The sequence below is a fragment of the Hordeum vulgare genome, chromosome 6H (genome assembly GCF_904849725.1).
Source record: "Hordeum vulgare subsp. vulgare chromosome 6H, MorexV3_pseudomolecules_assembly, whole genome shotgun sequence".
NCBI classification, from domain to species: Eukaryota; Viridiplantae; Streptophyta; class Magnoliopsida; order Poales; family Poaceae; genus Hordeum; species Hordeum vulgare.
In genome coordinates this window covers 137554564-137571850 of record NC_058523.1, presented here as the reverse complement: position 1 = coordinate 137571850, position 17287 = coordinate 137554564, and the positions used below count along the sequence as shown (strand labels likewise).

The 17287-nt window shown below is 45.5% G+C and overlaps 1 protein-coding gene and 1 long non-coding RNA gene across 2 annotated transcripts; one reads left to right on the top strand and one right to left on the bottom strand.

Annotated features, from left to right (window-relative positions):
- Positions 1-10166: 10166 nt before the first annotated feature.
- Positions 10167-10692, top strand: LOC123406137. Its single transcript, XR_006612012.1, has 2 exons — positions 10167-10417; positions 10507-10692. It is a non-coding gene; the product is annotated as an uncharacterized LOC123406137 (long non-coding RNA).
- A 3677-nt stretch (positions 10693-14369) lies between these two features.
- On the bottom strand, positions 14370-16521 carry LOC123405226 (protein SMAX1-LIKE 3-like). Its single transcript, XM_045098998.1, has 3 exons — positions 15818-16521; positions 15210-15369; positions 14370-15131 (listed from the first exon to the last, which is right to left on the bottom strand). Exons 1-3 carry the CDS (start codon positions 16519-16521, stop codon positions 14370-14372), a joined length of 1626 nt encoding a protein of 541 aa, XP_044954933.1.
- Positions 16522-17287: the final 766 nt, after the last annotated feature.

The window sequence follows — 17287 nt, the reverse complement described above, 5'->3', positions numbered from 1 at the left end:
AACCATCACCGGATCATAGCTCGAGTGAGATCCTAAAGAACCTGCTAGGTATTGGAGAACCTCACGTCCAATGCCTCCATGTAGCTATGGATGTGCTCGTCCTCCTCCCCGACATGGCGACGTACCTCCTCCTCGGGGACCTGCATCCTCGGGACCGAAAGTAGCCCACGTGACCACCACCAAAGAAGCTCTGGGTCGATGACGGGAGCCCGGTTCCTCACCAAACTGCGCGCCCAGGAAGGTAGCTCCTCCCATTGTCAGCCCAGTGGAGCCCAGTATCGCACATGCCGCCTCTCAAGCAGGTAGTCGCCAATGAGTCGACGACGAGGATGCGGGTCAGCATCGTACGTCGACGTCGAGAACCAATTCTACAACTATTTAAATTTGTACTATTTAATAAACTATTCTAAAATTTTACAACTATTTAATAAACGATATTGTAATCAACTTCACACTCTAGGCAGTATATTATAAAATGAAATAAAGGCACATAAACAATGCAATTACATTCATAAACCTTGCAAATTAAAAAAACTAACACGCACCATGCATAAACCTAACCAAGTTTGTAGGTGAACACGCACCATTCATAAACCTAACCAAGTTTGTAGGTGAACACGCCAAAAATTTCAGTAACATGCAAATATAACCAGGACTAAAATTCTAGTTGTAGATGAACTGACAATTTTTTGTGTCAAACTTCTAAAACTACAATCCTTTTGTCAAATCAAGATCCGAATTACACAAGCATTAATTACTAAAGAAAATAAATATCAACAAATCTTTCATCTTTTGTAATGCGGTGCACGGCGCCGACGACGGGAGAGGAGGGGGCGCCGGTGCGCGGCGTGGGTAGAGGAGGGGCACCGGAGCGAAGCCCGATGGGAGGTGGGCGGAGCTAGGGAGGAGAGGAAGGAGCGGCCGAGATCACTGTGGGAGCAGAGGAGGGTAGGGGCGCAACAGCTACTCGTCAGCACATAGAGGGAGGAGGCGTAGGCGGCCGGCGGCAGTGGCAGCGACCACGAGGACGACTTCGGGGGCGGCGATGACTCCGGCAGCCTGGCGGCATCGGGGGCAGGGGCGTCGGTGTCAGGGGTTCGAATGGAGAGAGGGAGATCAAAATTTCCGAAGTCTTACTTATATACCCCAACTGGCTCCAACCGGGACTAAAGCTCATTTTCAGCAGCCGAAAAGGCGGGAAGCAAAGGGCTTTAGTGTTGGGAACGTCGCATGGGAAACAAAAAATTTCCTACGCACACGAAGACCTATCATGGTGATGTCCATCTACGAGAGGGGATAAGTGATCTACGTACCCTTGTAGACCGTACCGCAGAAGCGTTAGTGAACGCGGTTGATGTAGTGGAACGTCCTCACGTCCCTCGATCCGCCCCGCGAACTATCCCGCAATCAGTCCCACGATCTAGTGTCGAACGGACGGCACCTCCGCGTTCAGCACACGTACAGCTCGACGATGATCTCGGCCTTCTTGATCCAACAACAGAGATGGAGAGGTAGAAGAGTTCTCCGGCAGCGTGACGGCGCTCCGGAGGTTGGTGATGATCTCGTCTCAGCAGGGCTCCGCCCGAACTCCGCAGAAACGCGATCTAGAGGAAAAACCGTGGAGGTATGTGGTCGGGCTGCCGTGGAAAAGTCGTCTCAAATCAGCCCTAAAACCTCCGTATATATAGGTGGGAGAGGGGGGACCTTGCCTTGGGGCTCAAGGATCCCCAAGGGGGTCGGCCGAGCCAAAGGGGGGAAGGACTCCCCCCCAAACCGAGTCCTACTTGGTTTGGTGGGTGGAGTCCTTCTTTCCTTTCCCACCTCCTCCTTTTTTTTCTCTTTGATTTTTCTTCCAATGTGCATAGGGCCCTTTTGGGCTGTCCCACCAGCCCACTAAGGGCTGGTGCGCCACCCTCAAGGCCTATGGGCTTCCCCGGGGTGGGTTGCCCCCCCCCCCCCCGGTGAACTCCCGGAACCCATTCGTCATTCCCGGTACATTCCCGGTAACTCCGAAAACCTTCCGGTAATCAAATGAGGTCATCCTATATATCAATCTTCGTTTCCGGACCATTCCGGAAACCCTCGTGATGTCCTGATCTCATCCGGGACTCCGAACAACATTCGGTAACCAACCATATAACTCAATACGCATAAAACAACGTCGAACCTTAAGTGTGCAGACCCTGCGGGTTCGAGAACTATGTAGACATGACCCGAGAGACTCCTCGGTCAATATCCAATAGCGGGACCTGGATGCCCATATTGGATCCTACATATTCTACGAAGATCTTATCGTTTGAACCTTAGTGCCAAGGATTCATATAATCCCGTATGTCATTCCCTTTGTCCTTCGGTATGTTACTTGCTCGAGATTCGATCGTCAGTATCCGCATACCTATTTCAATCTCGTTTACCGGCAAGTCTCTTTACTCGTTCCGTAATACAAGATCCCGTAACTTACACTAAGTCACACTGCTTGCAAGGCTTGTGTGTGATGTTGTATTACCGAGTGGGCCCCGAGATACCTCTCCGTCACACGGAGTGACAAATCCCAGTCTTGATCCATACTAACTCAACGAACACCTTCGGAGATACCTGTAGAGCATCTTTATAGTCACCCAGTAACGTTGCGACGTTTGATACACACAAAGTATTCCTCCGGTGTTAGTGAGTTATATGATCTCATGGTCATAGGAACAAATACTTGACACGCAGAAAACAGTAGCAACAAAATGACACGATCAACATGCTACGTCTATTAGTTTGGGTCTAGACCATCACGTGATTCTCCTAATGATGTGATCCAGTTATCAAGCAACAACACCTTGTTCATAATCAGAAGACACTGACTATCTTTGATCAACTGGCTAGCCAACTAGAGGCTTGCTAGGGACAGTGTTTTGTCTATGTATCCACACATGTAAATGAGTCTTCATTCAATACAATTGTAGCATGGATAATAAACGATTATCTTGATACAGGAATTATAATAATAACTATATTTATTATTGCCTCTAGGGCATAATTCCAACATTTAGTCCCGGTTGGTGGCTCCAACCGAGACTAAAGGGGGGGGGCTTTAGTCCCGGTTTTAGCGACCAACCGGGACTAAAGCTCCTTTACATCAGTCGAAAGGGCGGGAAGCAAAGGGTTTTAGTCCCGGTTGGAGCCACCAACCGGGACTAAATGGCTCTTCCTGGCGCTCGCGCGGGGTGGTGGGAGTTTAGTCCCACCTTGCTAGCTGGGAGGAGCCGAGGGTGGTTTATAATCGTGGTTGCGCCAACCCACTCGAGCTCCTCTCATATGCATGCCTACGGGCCTAAACCAACTATGTGTACATGTGGGCCTATTAGGCCTTGTGCGGGCCTGCATCGTGGCCCAACTATCGTGGCATTTTTTATTTTTTTGCATTTGTTATGTATTAATTTTTTCTTTTTTGCATTTTGTTATCTTTCATCATACAACTTTAGTTGCATAAATTTTATATAATTTTAGTTGCATAAGTTTTATTTTTTATTGATTCTTTTTAGTTGATTATTATTAGAGTTTCTTTTAAAATACTTTATGAAAATTTCTATTAAAGTTTGTAACAAAAAATACTTTATGAAAATTATTTTTACTATTAAAGTTTTTAACAAATAAATAGTTTGATAATTTTAGTTAATATTATTTTGATTCTTTTTATTGACTCTTTTAAGTTGATTCTTATTAGAGTTTTAAAAAAACTTTATGAAAATTTCTATTAAAGTTTGTAACAAAAAATACTTTATGAATTCTTTTTACTATTAAAGTTTTTAACAAGTAAATACTTTGACAATTTTAGTTAATATTATTTTGATTCTTCTTAGTTGATTATTTTTGCTATTGAAGAATATCATATTTAATTGATTCTTTTTAGTTCATTCTTTTCGCTATTAGAGTTTTATAAAAACTTTTTATTTCATTCTTTTCGCTATTAGAGTTTTATAAAAGCTTTTTAATTCATTCCTTTTGCTATTAGTTCATTCTTTGAGCTAAGCTAAATTACCCTGAAATTGAAAAGCAATACAAATGAACTCTCGAAAGGTTGAAAGTTGACATGGTATAATCATTTCACCCACATAGCATGTGCTAAAAAGTTGAGAGGGTTACGACAGAAACTAGATGCACTTCATGTATAAAATGGACAATCTCTTTCGAAGTATCACGGTTTCGGACAAAAACTCATATGTTACAAAGGCATTTCATTTTTTTAACATGTTTCAACTCTAGACTTTTTGTGTGTTCAACTTGCACCATTCAAAGCCACATCATCAATTTTCAACCCTGTCTCGCTTCATTTGGTATTTTTCATGCATTTACTGATTTTTTGGAGTTAAATGACCCTGAAATTGAAAAGCAGCACAAATGAACTCTGAAAAGGTTGAAAGTTGGTATAGTATCATCATTTCATCCACATAGCATGTGCTAAAAAGTTGAGAGGGTTGCGGCAAAAACTGGATGCACTTCGTGTACAAAATGGACAATCTCTCTCGACTCCAAACTTCATTTAAATTGGTATTTTATTTCTTCGCTTAATCAAATCCACATCAGAGCCATCATCAGAATAGTTGTGGAGAGAAAGTCTTCACTTTTTCTTCGGATGTGTCCCTTGCTTATTGCGCTGTAACCATGGATAATCATTTAGTTGATTCTTTTAGGTTAATTGTTTTTTAGTTAATATTTTAGTTGATTCTTTTTAGTACATTTATTTTTAACAAATAAATACTTTGATAATTTTAGTTAATATTATATTTAACTGCAGTGATATTGTAGATCAAAGCAATCATCAGAATTTGTGGAGAGAAAGACTTCACTTTTTCTTCATGTGTGTCCCTTGCTTATTGCGCCGTAACCATGGACAGTCTTCATCACATACATCACAATGCTTAAGAAAGCTTGCTCACATCATACTAAATATTCTTACACACAAACCGTACTTCAAAAGTGACATAATAGAAATAATAGTTTAGATATCCATTACAAGAAGTACTTCAATCCTACTCTTTCGGATTGCAAACCTACTTGTCTGAATCAGGAGAGACCCCCAAGCACTACCTAATAGAGATAAAAGTGTTTTCCATTGCAAACACTACCCGTCGTCCATATCAGAATACCCCGAAGCAGGATATACTAGTGGTACGAGGTGACGCTGCCCATAATTGCAGATTCGAATCCTGCGGTACAGCTCGTATGCAACATACCCGTCTATTGTTGCATATCTAATGTTGAAAGGGTAAAGTAGAAACTTCTCCCAAAGTTTGTGCCCTGACTGGGGGAATTTTATCTTCATATCAGCGTACTCCTCGTCAATCAGGGCAGCTTCCATATGAGCAATGGAAGTCTTGTCATGCTCAAGCCTGAACCTACCCTGAAGATCAATGTGGCATTCAGCTGGTACCACAATATCCCAAGTGCGCCTCATCTTGATCTTGTCATTCATTATATCAACGCTAGCAAAATATATGCCGCTGCGAAGGAACTCCATGAGTTCTGGACAGAGCTTGTCACTACTGCAACAACAAAATGGAACAAATGTGTTAAATACTATATTTTAGAACAAGTATAATTCGACAAAGTATAATAAGAATAATAACAAGTATAATAAGAATCATAGCAAGTTTCCTATTTCCTATGCATTTCCTATCCTATGAATCAAAAGAAGACCCTAAACTATGACATGTTCGCACGATGGCCAATATGTACAAGGAAAATTCTTATGCAATTTTCCTATCCTATTCCTATCCTCCTAATTCCTATTCCTATGCAATTTTCCTAATCCTCCTATTCCTATGCACTCTTCCTATGAAAGTCAAAGAAAATCCCCATTCCTATATGAATCAAAGAAAAAACACCTATTTTCCTATGCATTTTTCTTATGAATGAAGGAAACTATGACATGTTCTCGACATTCCCAATCCTTCTATTCCTATGCAATTTTCCTATCCTATGAATCAAAGAAAAGCCCCAATTAAAACTCTGAGAAGTTTCGTACCTTGCCCACTAAAAGACCATGAGACGTTGCTTTAAACAAAGTTGGACGACAGCAACATCGCGACCATAGGCAGTGTACTCGAGATCGAGGCCCATGGACTTGTGTTTCTCCTATTGAAGCCATTCCTCGAACATGGAAAGAAAAACCATCACTTTGGCGTTGTCGTCCCTGTAGATTGGTCGTGCCATGTGCGAGCACCTTCCCATAGCGAGTGATTGGATTTATGGTGGAGGATGGGGAAGAAGAGAGGAGGGACACAAACAGATCGAAGAGAGGATGGGGAAGAAGAGAGGAGAGGAGGACTAATAGATCGAATGGAGACTCGTTTACTGAAGGGTCGCGGTTAGTGTTTGATCTCGCATGGAACAACTTCCCAGGAGCGGGAATTGAATGATTTGGACCTTTAGTCCCGGTTTGAGCCACGAGCCGGGACTAAAAGGGCTCGCGCGAGGTGAACGGTTACCACCACCCCTTTAGTCCCGGTGCGTAGCTCAAACCGGGACTAAAGGTCCCATCTGAACCGGGACTGATGGTTGATGCTCGGCCGGCGCCCTTCCCTCACGAACCGGGACTGATTCTCCCATTGGTCCTAGTTTGTAATAGAACCAGGATTAAAGTCCTTTCATAGGCTAGACCAAAGCCTTGTTTTCTACTAGTGAAAATGACACGATCACATGCGACGTTTATAGTTTGGGTCTTGTCCATAACATCATTCCCCTAATGATGTGATCCCGTTATCAACTGATAACACTTGTCTATGGCCAGAAAACCTTAACCATCTTTGGTCAACGAGCTAGTCACCTAGAGGCTCACTAGGGACATTGTTTTGTCTATATATCCACACATGCATTTGTGTTTCCATTCAATACAATTATAGCATGGATAATAAATGATTCTCTTGAAACAGGAAATATAATAATAACTAATTTATTATTGCCTCTAGGGCATATTTCCAATAGATACTCCTTCAGTAAAATCCACAAACCTCTACTTCTACAACATATGAAATGAGTTGAACTAGGAGTGAGAGATGAAATGATGAAGTTGCTAACCTTTTAGAACAGTTCAATAGTTGGTGCACCGCCAAATCTAGACAAATCTTGGGGAAAATGGAGCTCGGAGGTCGAGCTTGAAGGAAGAACAAATGAGAAAGCTTAAGTGTGGCTCGGGCATTTCATCGAACACCTCATGTGCATAGGAAGGCAGAAGAGAGCAATACACACCTCCCACCTTCTACGGCCAAAAAAACAAAAGAAAGAGGCGCATGAGCGAAGAAATATATAGGCATCTTTCTAGTCCCGGTTGGTGTCTAAAACCGGGATTGAAGACAAACCTTTAGTCCCGGTTAGAGACACCAACCGGGCACTACTAGGGAAAACCCTAGCAGTAGCGCTGGAAATATGCATAGCAGTAGCGTTGGGCCAAGCGTTGCTGCTATCGCGCTACAGCTAAACACTAGTACTAGCGCTGGTATGGGCAGCGCTACTGGTAACTATAGTAGTAGCGCTTGTTCATATGGCGCGCTGCTGCTAAGCCGCGCTACTAGTAAGTATTACGAGCGCTACTGCTAACTTTTACTGCTTTCACAGATTTGCACCCTCTACGTATTTGTGATCTATTTATACAGATTTTATACAGTAGTTTCATCACATCATATTGAACATACACTATTCTCACATATCATAGACATACAGTAGTGTGCAATAAATGATATCTTGGCCGTAAGACTTTGACTATTAAGACTTGCTCGCTTATATACTGCGATCATATTCTCACACATCATATTCTACCTAGTACTTATCTAATGCGATCCTTCCCAATTTTGCTCCATTCTTTGACTATTAAGACTTGCTCGCTTCGAAAAATGATGAATGCACTCGTGTGCAATAAAGGGTATCTTGGCCGTAAGCTAACCATTATCATGCGACCTTTAGACTCGATCCAACGAGGAACAACACTCATCGGGAGTGCCTGTTCAATACATAGATGTAACATACTTAGCAATGAAGTTTAGCTTAAAAACTAATGTATGCAAAAGATGCACCGGGGACAAATAGTAAAATTTTTACCATCTTTCCTAAATAGATGTGGCCGTAGTTTAATACGCACACTAGTGATGTCTACCAAGCGTTGGACATGTTTGCTTGAATGGAAATAAGGTGTCAATAGAAATTAGTTATCAACTATTTTTAAATAAATAATATAATTACTTAATAAATATGGTTGAGGAACTCACACATATATGAGGAACTTATATGATAGATCACTATTACTCAATATGCAACGGCAACATGGTGGACAGTCCCTCACCGATTTTTCGACCGTCGATGATGGTCGCTACTCCTACTTCCCCTAATGCATAACAAATATCTAGCCCAAGGAGAAGGAGGAGAAGCGACCCCCACGACAACAGCCGGCATTCTTCTTCTCTCATATATGGTGGACACTCCCTCACCGATTTTTTGACCGTCAATGATGGTCGCTACTCCTACTTCCCCTAGTGCATAACAAATATCTAGCACAAGGAGAAGGAGGAGAAGCGACCCCCACGACAACAGTCGGCATTCTTCTTCTCTCATATATGGTGGACAGTCCCTCACCGATTTTTCGATCGTCGATGATGGTCGCTACTCCTACTTCCCCTAGTGCATAACAAATATCTAGCACAAGGATAAGGAAGAGAAGCGACCCCCACGACAACAGTAGGCATTCTTCTTCTCTCATATATGATGGACACTCCCTCACCGATTAAACTATTTCTATTAAACACTTACTAAATAAACTATTTCTATTAAACACTTACTAAAAACAGTAAAAACTACATTATACAATAACAATAAAAAACTACATTATACAATAACATTAAAAAACTACATTATACAATAACAATAACAGTAAAAAAACCACATTTTACAATAACAGTAAAAAAATATTTTTTTCTCTCGTATATGGAGGAGGGAGGAGAGAGGAGGAGGGGGAGGAGGGCGGTGGGAGGAGGGAGGAGAGAGGAGGAGGGGGAGGGGGGTTGTCGGCGGAGGGCTTGACCGGAGGAGGAGGGATGAGGGAGGAGGGGCGGCCGAAGGAGGAAGGAGGGGTGCGGAGGGGGAGGAGGGCGATGGGATGAGGGAGGAGGCGGCAGCGGACGACGGGGGGTGTAGGGGAGCGTGAGAGTGGAGAGGGGATTAGGAGGGGCGGCCGGTTGGATAAGTTGGAGAAGATAGACTTAGCAGTAGCACTGATTTCAGGCCAGCGCTACTGCTATTAAACTTAGCAGTAACGCTTTACACAAGCGCGTCCTGCTACTAATGCTATCGTCGGTGGCCTCGTTGGGCCTCCTTTAGCAGTAGCGCTGGAAATATATCCAACGCTACTGCTACGGATCCTAGTAGTAGCGTTTTATGTTTCCACCGCTACTGCTAAGTAGCAGCAGCGCTTGCTATATTACATCGCTACTACTAGGCTCTTACCTATAAGTTTTTTTCTACTAGTGAGGAGTAAAAGGGTTGCGTCAGGAGCGAGATCATTTAGTCCCGGTTGGTGTCTGGAACCGGAACTAAACGTCCGAGTCGAACTGAAACTGGTGTCTACCGAGGCCTGGCGGGCGTCCTAGCCGCTCGAACCGGGACTAATGCTTACATTAGTCCCGGTTCGTAACAAGACCGAGACTAATGCTCTCATCTAAGGAGAACCAAAGTCTTTTTTTTTTACTTGTATGGTATTCATAGTCTTCGGCGTCGTGTGTCTTCCTCCTCTCGCTCCTGACCTTTGCCGTGTGGGTTTGTGGGCCTGCGTGCCTAGTTGCCGGTTATGACCTTGTTTTAAAGCAATGTGTTCTTTTGGGGTTGCTGAATTAATGTTGTGGGTATGTTTCTTTGTGCTACTCGGTTGCCATGTGGGTTTATTAATTTAAAGTAGGGCCTTTTCTCTAAAAGAGTAACCAAATACGCCCTGGTGCGATGAACCTAGTGACAACTATGCGCGGCCTATCTTCCTGTTTACATACGATCCGCTGCTTACATGCCCACAGTTTATATTTTTGTCCGATACCGATCAGTGCTCTGGTGGTGGTTGGTGCTGCTGCAGCTTGTAATTGGGGCAATAAATACCATGTCGGATAGAGATAAAGCTAATTAACTTCCCCGGGTGTGTTATCTGTGGTGTGCAGATCCTCTATAGTCCTGGAATAAATGGGCAGCCAGTACGATCCTCTAAAGATTCATTCGTGGCCAACCGATCATGGAAACAAGATGGACATATATTGCAATCTTCGGCCGCTTGCGTCCTACACACAGTACACCCCATTAAACAGTTATTACTGTTGCAGCTGTTATGTTCACCATATTTAATCCAGCAATCAATTAACAAAGTGCTTAAGCCGTTGAAGAATAATTGTAGCACAAGAAGGTACTAACAGCTATAGTGGCTTGATTTGTAGTATTCGTATGCATGGATTATACAACAGCCCCTCAGAAAGATATCACCTTTTCCTGCAGTGTCAATTTGCCCTCATTCTGCTGGATTACATCTGTCCACAGGGAAGGACTGGAAGTCTGGAACTGACCTTTTCTCATGGAATAATCATATAATTAAGGGAGTTAAACCAAGCTTATCCGATGCTAGGAAAGTTCAAGGGAGAAATTGTCATGGTTATCCAAAGGGAAAAAAGAAAACATACTGGCATTTCCTTGGATGCTTACACATGCATTTAATTAGATCGGCAAGTGCCTCTTTGGAGGTGTTTGTTTCGGAGTTTTTCGTCCGTCATCTGATTACAGCGTGACTGCATACCGATACATTTGTTTGGTAAACGTTGCCTTGTAAACAGATACCCCGTAAACAGATCCGGCACTGTTCATGATCGATTCCGCCCGAGCCCCCTCGGCATCGGTTCCCGCTACCGCTACGATTATCTCCCTCCAGGCTGCAGGCCGGCAGCAGAGGCATTGTATGCAGATTTTCAGCGCGAGTGCCTCCTCTCCCCGTCCCATCTGCCCGAGCTTCCTCTCCGTCGATCCTCCAACCCTCCTGCGGCGAGCAGCAGTATCTTCTTCTACCCCAATCTCCTCTGCAATCTCGTTCTCTGCGGATCCCCTCTGCCCTGATCTTCTCCGTCGACCCTCCTCCGACGAGGAGCAGCATGAGCACCCGCGCTCTTCTTCGTTCTGCCACTCGAAGTCCTTGTTGCAAGCAGCCCAGCCACGCAGGGACCAACCGGCAGCCGCCTGTTCCCCACAGCATCATGGGCCTTCTTAGGATCTCCATGAGCCATTACCGATACATGTGTCGAACCAAACAGGTTTCTGTTTTTACCAATACCGTTAACAGTACCATTGTAATCTGATTACATTTACGTTTACATTACCTTTTCCCAACCAAACACCTTATTTGTGTTAAACACAAACAGAAGCTTTGTCACATTTTTACGGAGGAGTTCTTGGAATATTTACAACATCACGGCGCAAAACAAAACAATCTCTTAGCATGATGTAACTCAAATGCTTTACTCCAGTTAAACTCTATCGCACCACGTCTTGCTTTCAGTTTTCGAAGATGGTGGGCAGCGACGAAAGATGATTATGGATTAAATTATTTTTTTAGAAAAGGAGGTTAAGACCCCCGGTCTCTGTATCAATCGATGCATACATCCATCTTTATTACTTATTCAATAAAGGTCTGACAAAAACATACATCAAGCCATCTGAAGCCCCACTCACACCTACAAAACGCGATAATGTGAAGTGTTCTCACTCCTCATATTTAAAACCGGCGTCGTCGCCGATCCATCAACATAACGTATCGGAACTAACAGCCGGTGCAGCAGACCTAAAGCGTACACCACATGCACACGTTTTAGAAGTCGTCATCATCATCGAACCGTTGACCCATCTTCAGGAGAGAAATCCGCATCATCCATGCCAGTTCGGCCATCCGTCGACGCCACCACGGCGCCCAACGGCGCCACCTCCCTGCACTAATCCATCCAGATACGAAGACTCTGTAAGATCTATCGTGCGTAGCATCTGTCGAACAGGCATGACAAAGTGTAGCACCTGTCGGCCAGGCATGACCTGACATCACCACCGAAGCTCCGTGCAGGACGAAGACGCTCCACCTCCTGCCTCTGTCTTCCAGTGCTGCTCCACAAACGATGCTCCCTAGAGAAGGACATTGCAATGCCGCCATCGTCCAATCTGGAAAACCAAATCATAGGGTTTCCCCTGAAGCAACACGAGTGGATCGACCTCGCTGCGCTCCTCCATCCAGACCGAAGACTCTGTAAGATCTTTCGTGCGTAGCACCTGCCGAACACGCATGAAAAAGCATAGCACATGTCGGCCAGGCATGACCTGACATCACCACCGAAGCTCCGTGCAGGACGAAGACGCTCCACCTCTTGCCTCTGTCTTCCAGCTCTGCTCCACAAATGATGCTCCCTAGAGAGGAACGACATCGCAATGCCGCCATCGTCCGATCTGGAAAACCAGATCCTAGGGTTTCCCCTGGAGCAGCACGAGTGGATCGACAATAGTTACAGGACGAAGCCTTCATCAAGGTAACAGCGCAGAACGCCGCCATCGTTCGACGTCGGCTCGATTTTCACCGGCAACTATGTCCCCCCCCCCCCCCCGACTCGCAGGCAGTACCCCGGCGGAGGGGACACCGCCACCACCATGGTCGAATCCGGGTTAGCCGTCGCCACCGCCAAGACCGGATCTGGGTTGAACGCCGCCGCTGCCATCCGCCGGCGCCCTGCATCGCCCCTCTGGCACCTCCCCGTCTCCAGCCCAATCCAGATCAGGGACGAGGGGATCCACCACCACCGGCCAGCCTTGCCACCACAGCTCCGCCCAGCACATGGCCTGAGCTTAGCCGCCGTCGAAACAGCCCCGGAGAGCCGCCACGCCGCGACGCTCGAAGCCAGCGCCGCATCCCACCATGGCTGCCCTGTCCTGCACCAGAGCAGCCGCGTGAGGAGCCGATGAGTGCCTCGCCGCCGCCGACGGCGGCGAGGAAGGGGAGCGGGGAGGGGGGGGGTGCTCCTGGCGGCGGCGGCGCAGACGCCTTCCCCGTCGCAGGCGGGGCGACGATGATTAATTACTCTAGCGACGCCTACCCAACAAACTAACATCACCAAGGAGGACATGGCTTTACCTCTGTTATCATTGACTGTCCAAAACTAATAATGTGACATCTAAGAAATCACAATAGTAAGAAATTCCCTACTAACAAATCTAGTACTACCTCCGTCACAGTTTAGCAGACACGCACGTGTATCTAGATCATCAATTTAACTTATATAAAATCTATTGTTTAATATAAAAATTATATCATTAGAAAATAAAAACATCTAAAGTTTTTAATGATATTTTTTTTTAATATATGCTTATCATTAAGTTGATCAAATTGACGATCTAAGTACATGTGTCGGACTTATAAACTAAGATGGAGGGAGTAGTATCAATCATCGTGACTTAACCCTTAACTAGATTAATGCCCTTTTCCAGCCAGGCTAATTCCATTGTCTTTTTTTCAATCTTGTAGGAGAGATGCATGTATTTCATTATAGAGAGAAGAGATTACACACTGAAGATAGCATGGCCCATGCATTGAATCATTGATAACGGGACAGAAGTCACAAGCATTCAGATCATCAGTGCAGCTAACATGCATCTAAAATGCAACAATTCGATTTACGGCTGGTCAAAGCATTGGCTCTTTTTTAGAAAGTCCCTGCTAACTGGATAATCAAAATTATTACATGCATCGTTCAGATGCAGAGACCGAAGATCTTCCTTCTTTTCAAAAACAAACTGGATGGTCGAAATACTTCATGTATTTTTGGCCAATTCTTTTCACGATTAAGAATGGCTTCTAGAACAAATTGTCCCCCCTACCCAGTTTATTCAAGCCCAACCTATATGTTTATTTTAGAAGCCCATTTGTGTGGGGAGCAGCTTTTGCTGTGCATAAGCCTCAAAAAGAACTAGCCCTTACACCCCATGCCTGGAGCATTATTGAGTTGCACGATAAATCGGTATTTTCAGTTAAATTGAAGAAACGGTCTATTACAACACTTTCTGAACACTGATTACAGAGCATATATCATATGCATGGCTTCCTAAATGCATGGTTTCCATAAATAAACCAAATTTTAGGTACGTGCACTGCAAACAGAGCATATATCTGCCTTGTGATTCGTAATTAGAGTTTGTGATTGTGAAGAACCTAGTCAAAACATTACCTACATATGACACGATGTAAATGTTATGACCATAAAAAACGATGACAAAACTGAAGAGAAAAGTATCCTAGAAAGAAAATGAAGAGGACGTAAACAAAAGACAAAAGATTTTATTTAAACAAAACAGAACACACCGTCCAGAAGACCCATAATCCCCCCTTCAGTAGCCGAGTTCTCTTCCTCCTCTTCCACATTCTCTGGGCGAGCATTCAAATCAAAGGCAAAACGACGTGACTCCACGTCCTTCTCCGCGCTATCTTCCTCGCGGTTTAGCTCACCGGTTCGCTGTCGCTTCACCGGAGGGGTTGAGGAAGCCAAGGACCTCGACGCAGACAGCTCAGAGCTCATCACTACAATGGCATCCTCCAGATTGACCACGCTGCCGCCATTGCAGCCCACGATTCTCCCCGTCCTGATCACGTTCTCGATTGCTATTGCCGACTCAGGGTCGAGTAGTTTGTCGATATCATCGATAAACATAACACGGTGACGGTTTTCTAGGATTGCTTCAAACAATCTTATCCCAACATAACCATTGTCTAGGTCCCGCGGTTTGTGCCTCTTGAGGGAGAGGCGGTCGGCGCTACACGAGGAGTCGTTGCTGGAGTTAAGCACGGCAAACTCAGCGTTGGAGCCAAATACGAGCTCTGCGAGCTCCATGGCCATTGCCTTCTTGCCGTGGACGTCCTTTCCTCGAAAGAGCAGCCATGTCGACGTTGCCGCTGTCTTCCTCATGCCGGATCGGCACTGCAGCACGGTGGCCGCTATTGCGGGGATGATGTCCTTGTGCCGTGGGACGCGCAGTTCGAGCGCATCGCATAGAATCTTAAGATTTTCTGTGGTGGGCTCGCTGAACCTCTGTCGCCGGCAGGTAGGCTGCATGCATTGCGTGGATTTTAATCATAGTTTTTTAATACTCGGTATCCCTGGAATTTTGTACTAAATTTCACGTACCTGAAGACCGGTGTGGTGGAAATGGGATGTGGAGATTGCACCATGCTGGAGGTGGAGCCATGACGTCGCTGTAACAACCCTAGTGAGGCTGACAAAGGCCGACCACCCTGCTTGTCTTGATTTTGCTTGGCACGTTTGATCACCCCTCGATGAAGAGTAACTGACAACACTTAATATTGTTAGCTTAATTTGTCACTTTTTCTATTTCTCCGACGGGTGGAAAATATTTTTTTGTTATAACATAGAGTATGTTGGAAAATACATAACAGTTTCTAAGTTATCAGGCTTGTCATAGTCGGAGTAACTAAGATAGTATCATATGCTTGGGACTAGCAAACATACTGATGTGACAGATTACCTATGATGGCTCTTGATGTAGATTTTAACGTCATTTTCGAGATCATGACTACAATCATTCTAGTTTACATGTTACCAAAGAAATCGAGGTTCACCCCAGCGTGCATGCATGCATGAGAACGTCGTATATATGCATGATCAGGTTATTACTTCGAGTATATCATATGTGCGACTAGAAATATCTCAGGCACAGCCCACTTAAAAAGTAGTACTGTAAGATATAATAATAGTTGAAGCAGTCATATTCCTACCTCTGGTAGCTAGGTCTTAATGCGAGGCATCCATCTGGGACGACGACAGGCCGACGGAGCACATCCCAAACGGCTCCAGGAGGTGTCTGTGTAGCCATAACCATCTTGTTAACCAGACACGGAGAAGTTACGTCGTCGCTATGGTGAATATCAGACGGCTCCGGCGAGGCACCCTTCCCGATGTTGGCCTTCACCAGGGAGCCTGAGAAACCGGCCTCGCGCATGGCGCGGTCGACGCTCGGGTCGTCGAGGATGGACACGGCGAGCCGCTCCAGGTCAACCTTGACGGCGATCCTTTCCGGCTGCCGCGGCCCGCCGTCCGTGGAGCCTCGGCGCCCGTGCGCCTGCGCGCGCTTCAACGCCGCCATGAGAGCGTTTGATAGCGCCAGTACCGGAGCACCGTGGTAGTGGAACGTGGCGGCGGCGGGTGGCCAGGCCATCGGGAGGCGGCTGAGGGCGAACTCGAGGCAGAGCTGGAGCCCCTCGAGCTGCAGCGGATGAGACGGTGGGTGAGCGGACCGGATGCAGGCAGCTGAGAGGAGGCCGCCGTCGCCCGGCGCGGAGAAGAGCATGACGCTCGCGACGTGGAGTGGGGTGACCTGCGCGTGACCCCGCTGCCTCGCCAGGCATGCCGCCTGCATCACCGCGTCCGCTGCCTCAGCTCCCAGCGCCTGCTGCACCACCGCGTAACCGCCGCTCCGCATATTCAGGCGCTCTTTGGAATGTAATGAGTTACCGCCGTCGTCTAGGGCTAGCTAGGCAGGTAGCTCTCCAGCTGATGAACGGATTGGTTGATGTGCGTACGTGTGTGCAGCTGCTGCATATATGCAGGAGCAAATGAGCTGCTGTGGTACTTGTATCTTGCACGGTTGCACCAGGTCCAGGTACGTACGTCGCCGACGACGTGGACGGCGCGTGGTGGCTCATCCGGTCATGAGCGCCAATGCACGCATTTCAGAGGGAACACGGCGTACGGCTCAAAGATCTGTGTGGATAAGCATATGGGGTCGAGACGATATTGATCCCATGGACAAGTGCATGGAATTACATTTCACAGTGAGAATCGTTCGTGTAGGGGCCGGCTTAGGTACCGCAGTTTTAGATCGACATGTGCTGCAGATGAAATTTAAAGTTATGTAGTACTTAGAGAGAGTGGCGAATCTAGCATCAGAATAGAGGGTAAGCTGAAAATATTACTCCTAAGTTCCTAAACTTAATTACCAAATCCATTGCAATTATTGCATGTAAAACGCCTCGATGTAATTTTCAAGTGATATGATTACCAACATACTAAAAGAGAAATAAATAATTCAACAAAGAAATAAAAAATAGTTCAAATAACTGAATAAATTATCAGAAGCTTGGCTGATTAAATAGGAGCATTATTGTTTTTGGAGCGTAGGCTTAAGCCTATTAAAGCCTCTCCAATAGAATCGGCACTGCTTACAAGCTTGAGATATAAGCAAACAA

Bases quoted from the DNA above. Each gene is read 5' to 3' on its own strand.
- LOC123405226 (XM_045098998.1), bottom strand. From the start codon at position 16,521: ATGCGGAGCGGCGGTTACGCGGTGGTGCAGCAGGCGCTGGGAGCTGAG. The intron at 15,370-15,817 runs GTAGGAATATGA...AAGTGTTGTCAG, and splicing joins TTAAGACCTAGCTACCAGAG to TTACTCTTCATCGAGGGGTG. The intron at 15,132-15,209 runs GTACGTGAAATT...CAATGCATGCAG, and splicing joins TCCACCACACCGGTCTTCAG to CCTACCTGCCGGCGACAGAG.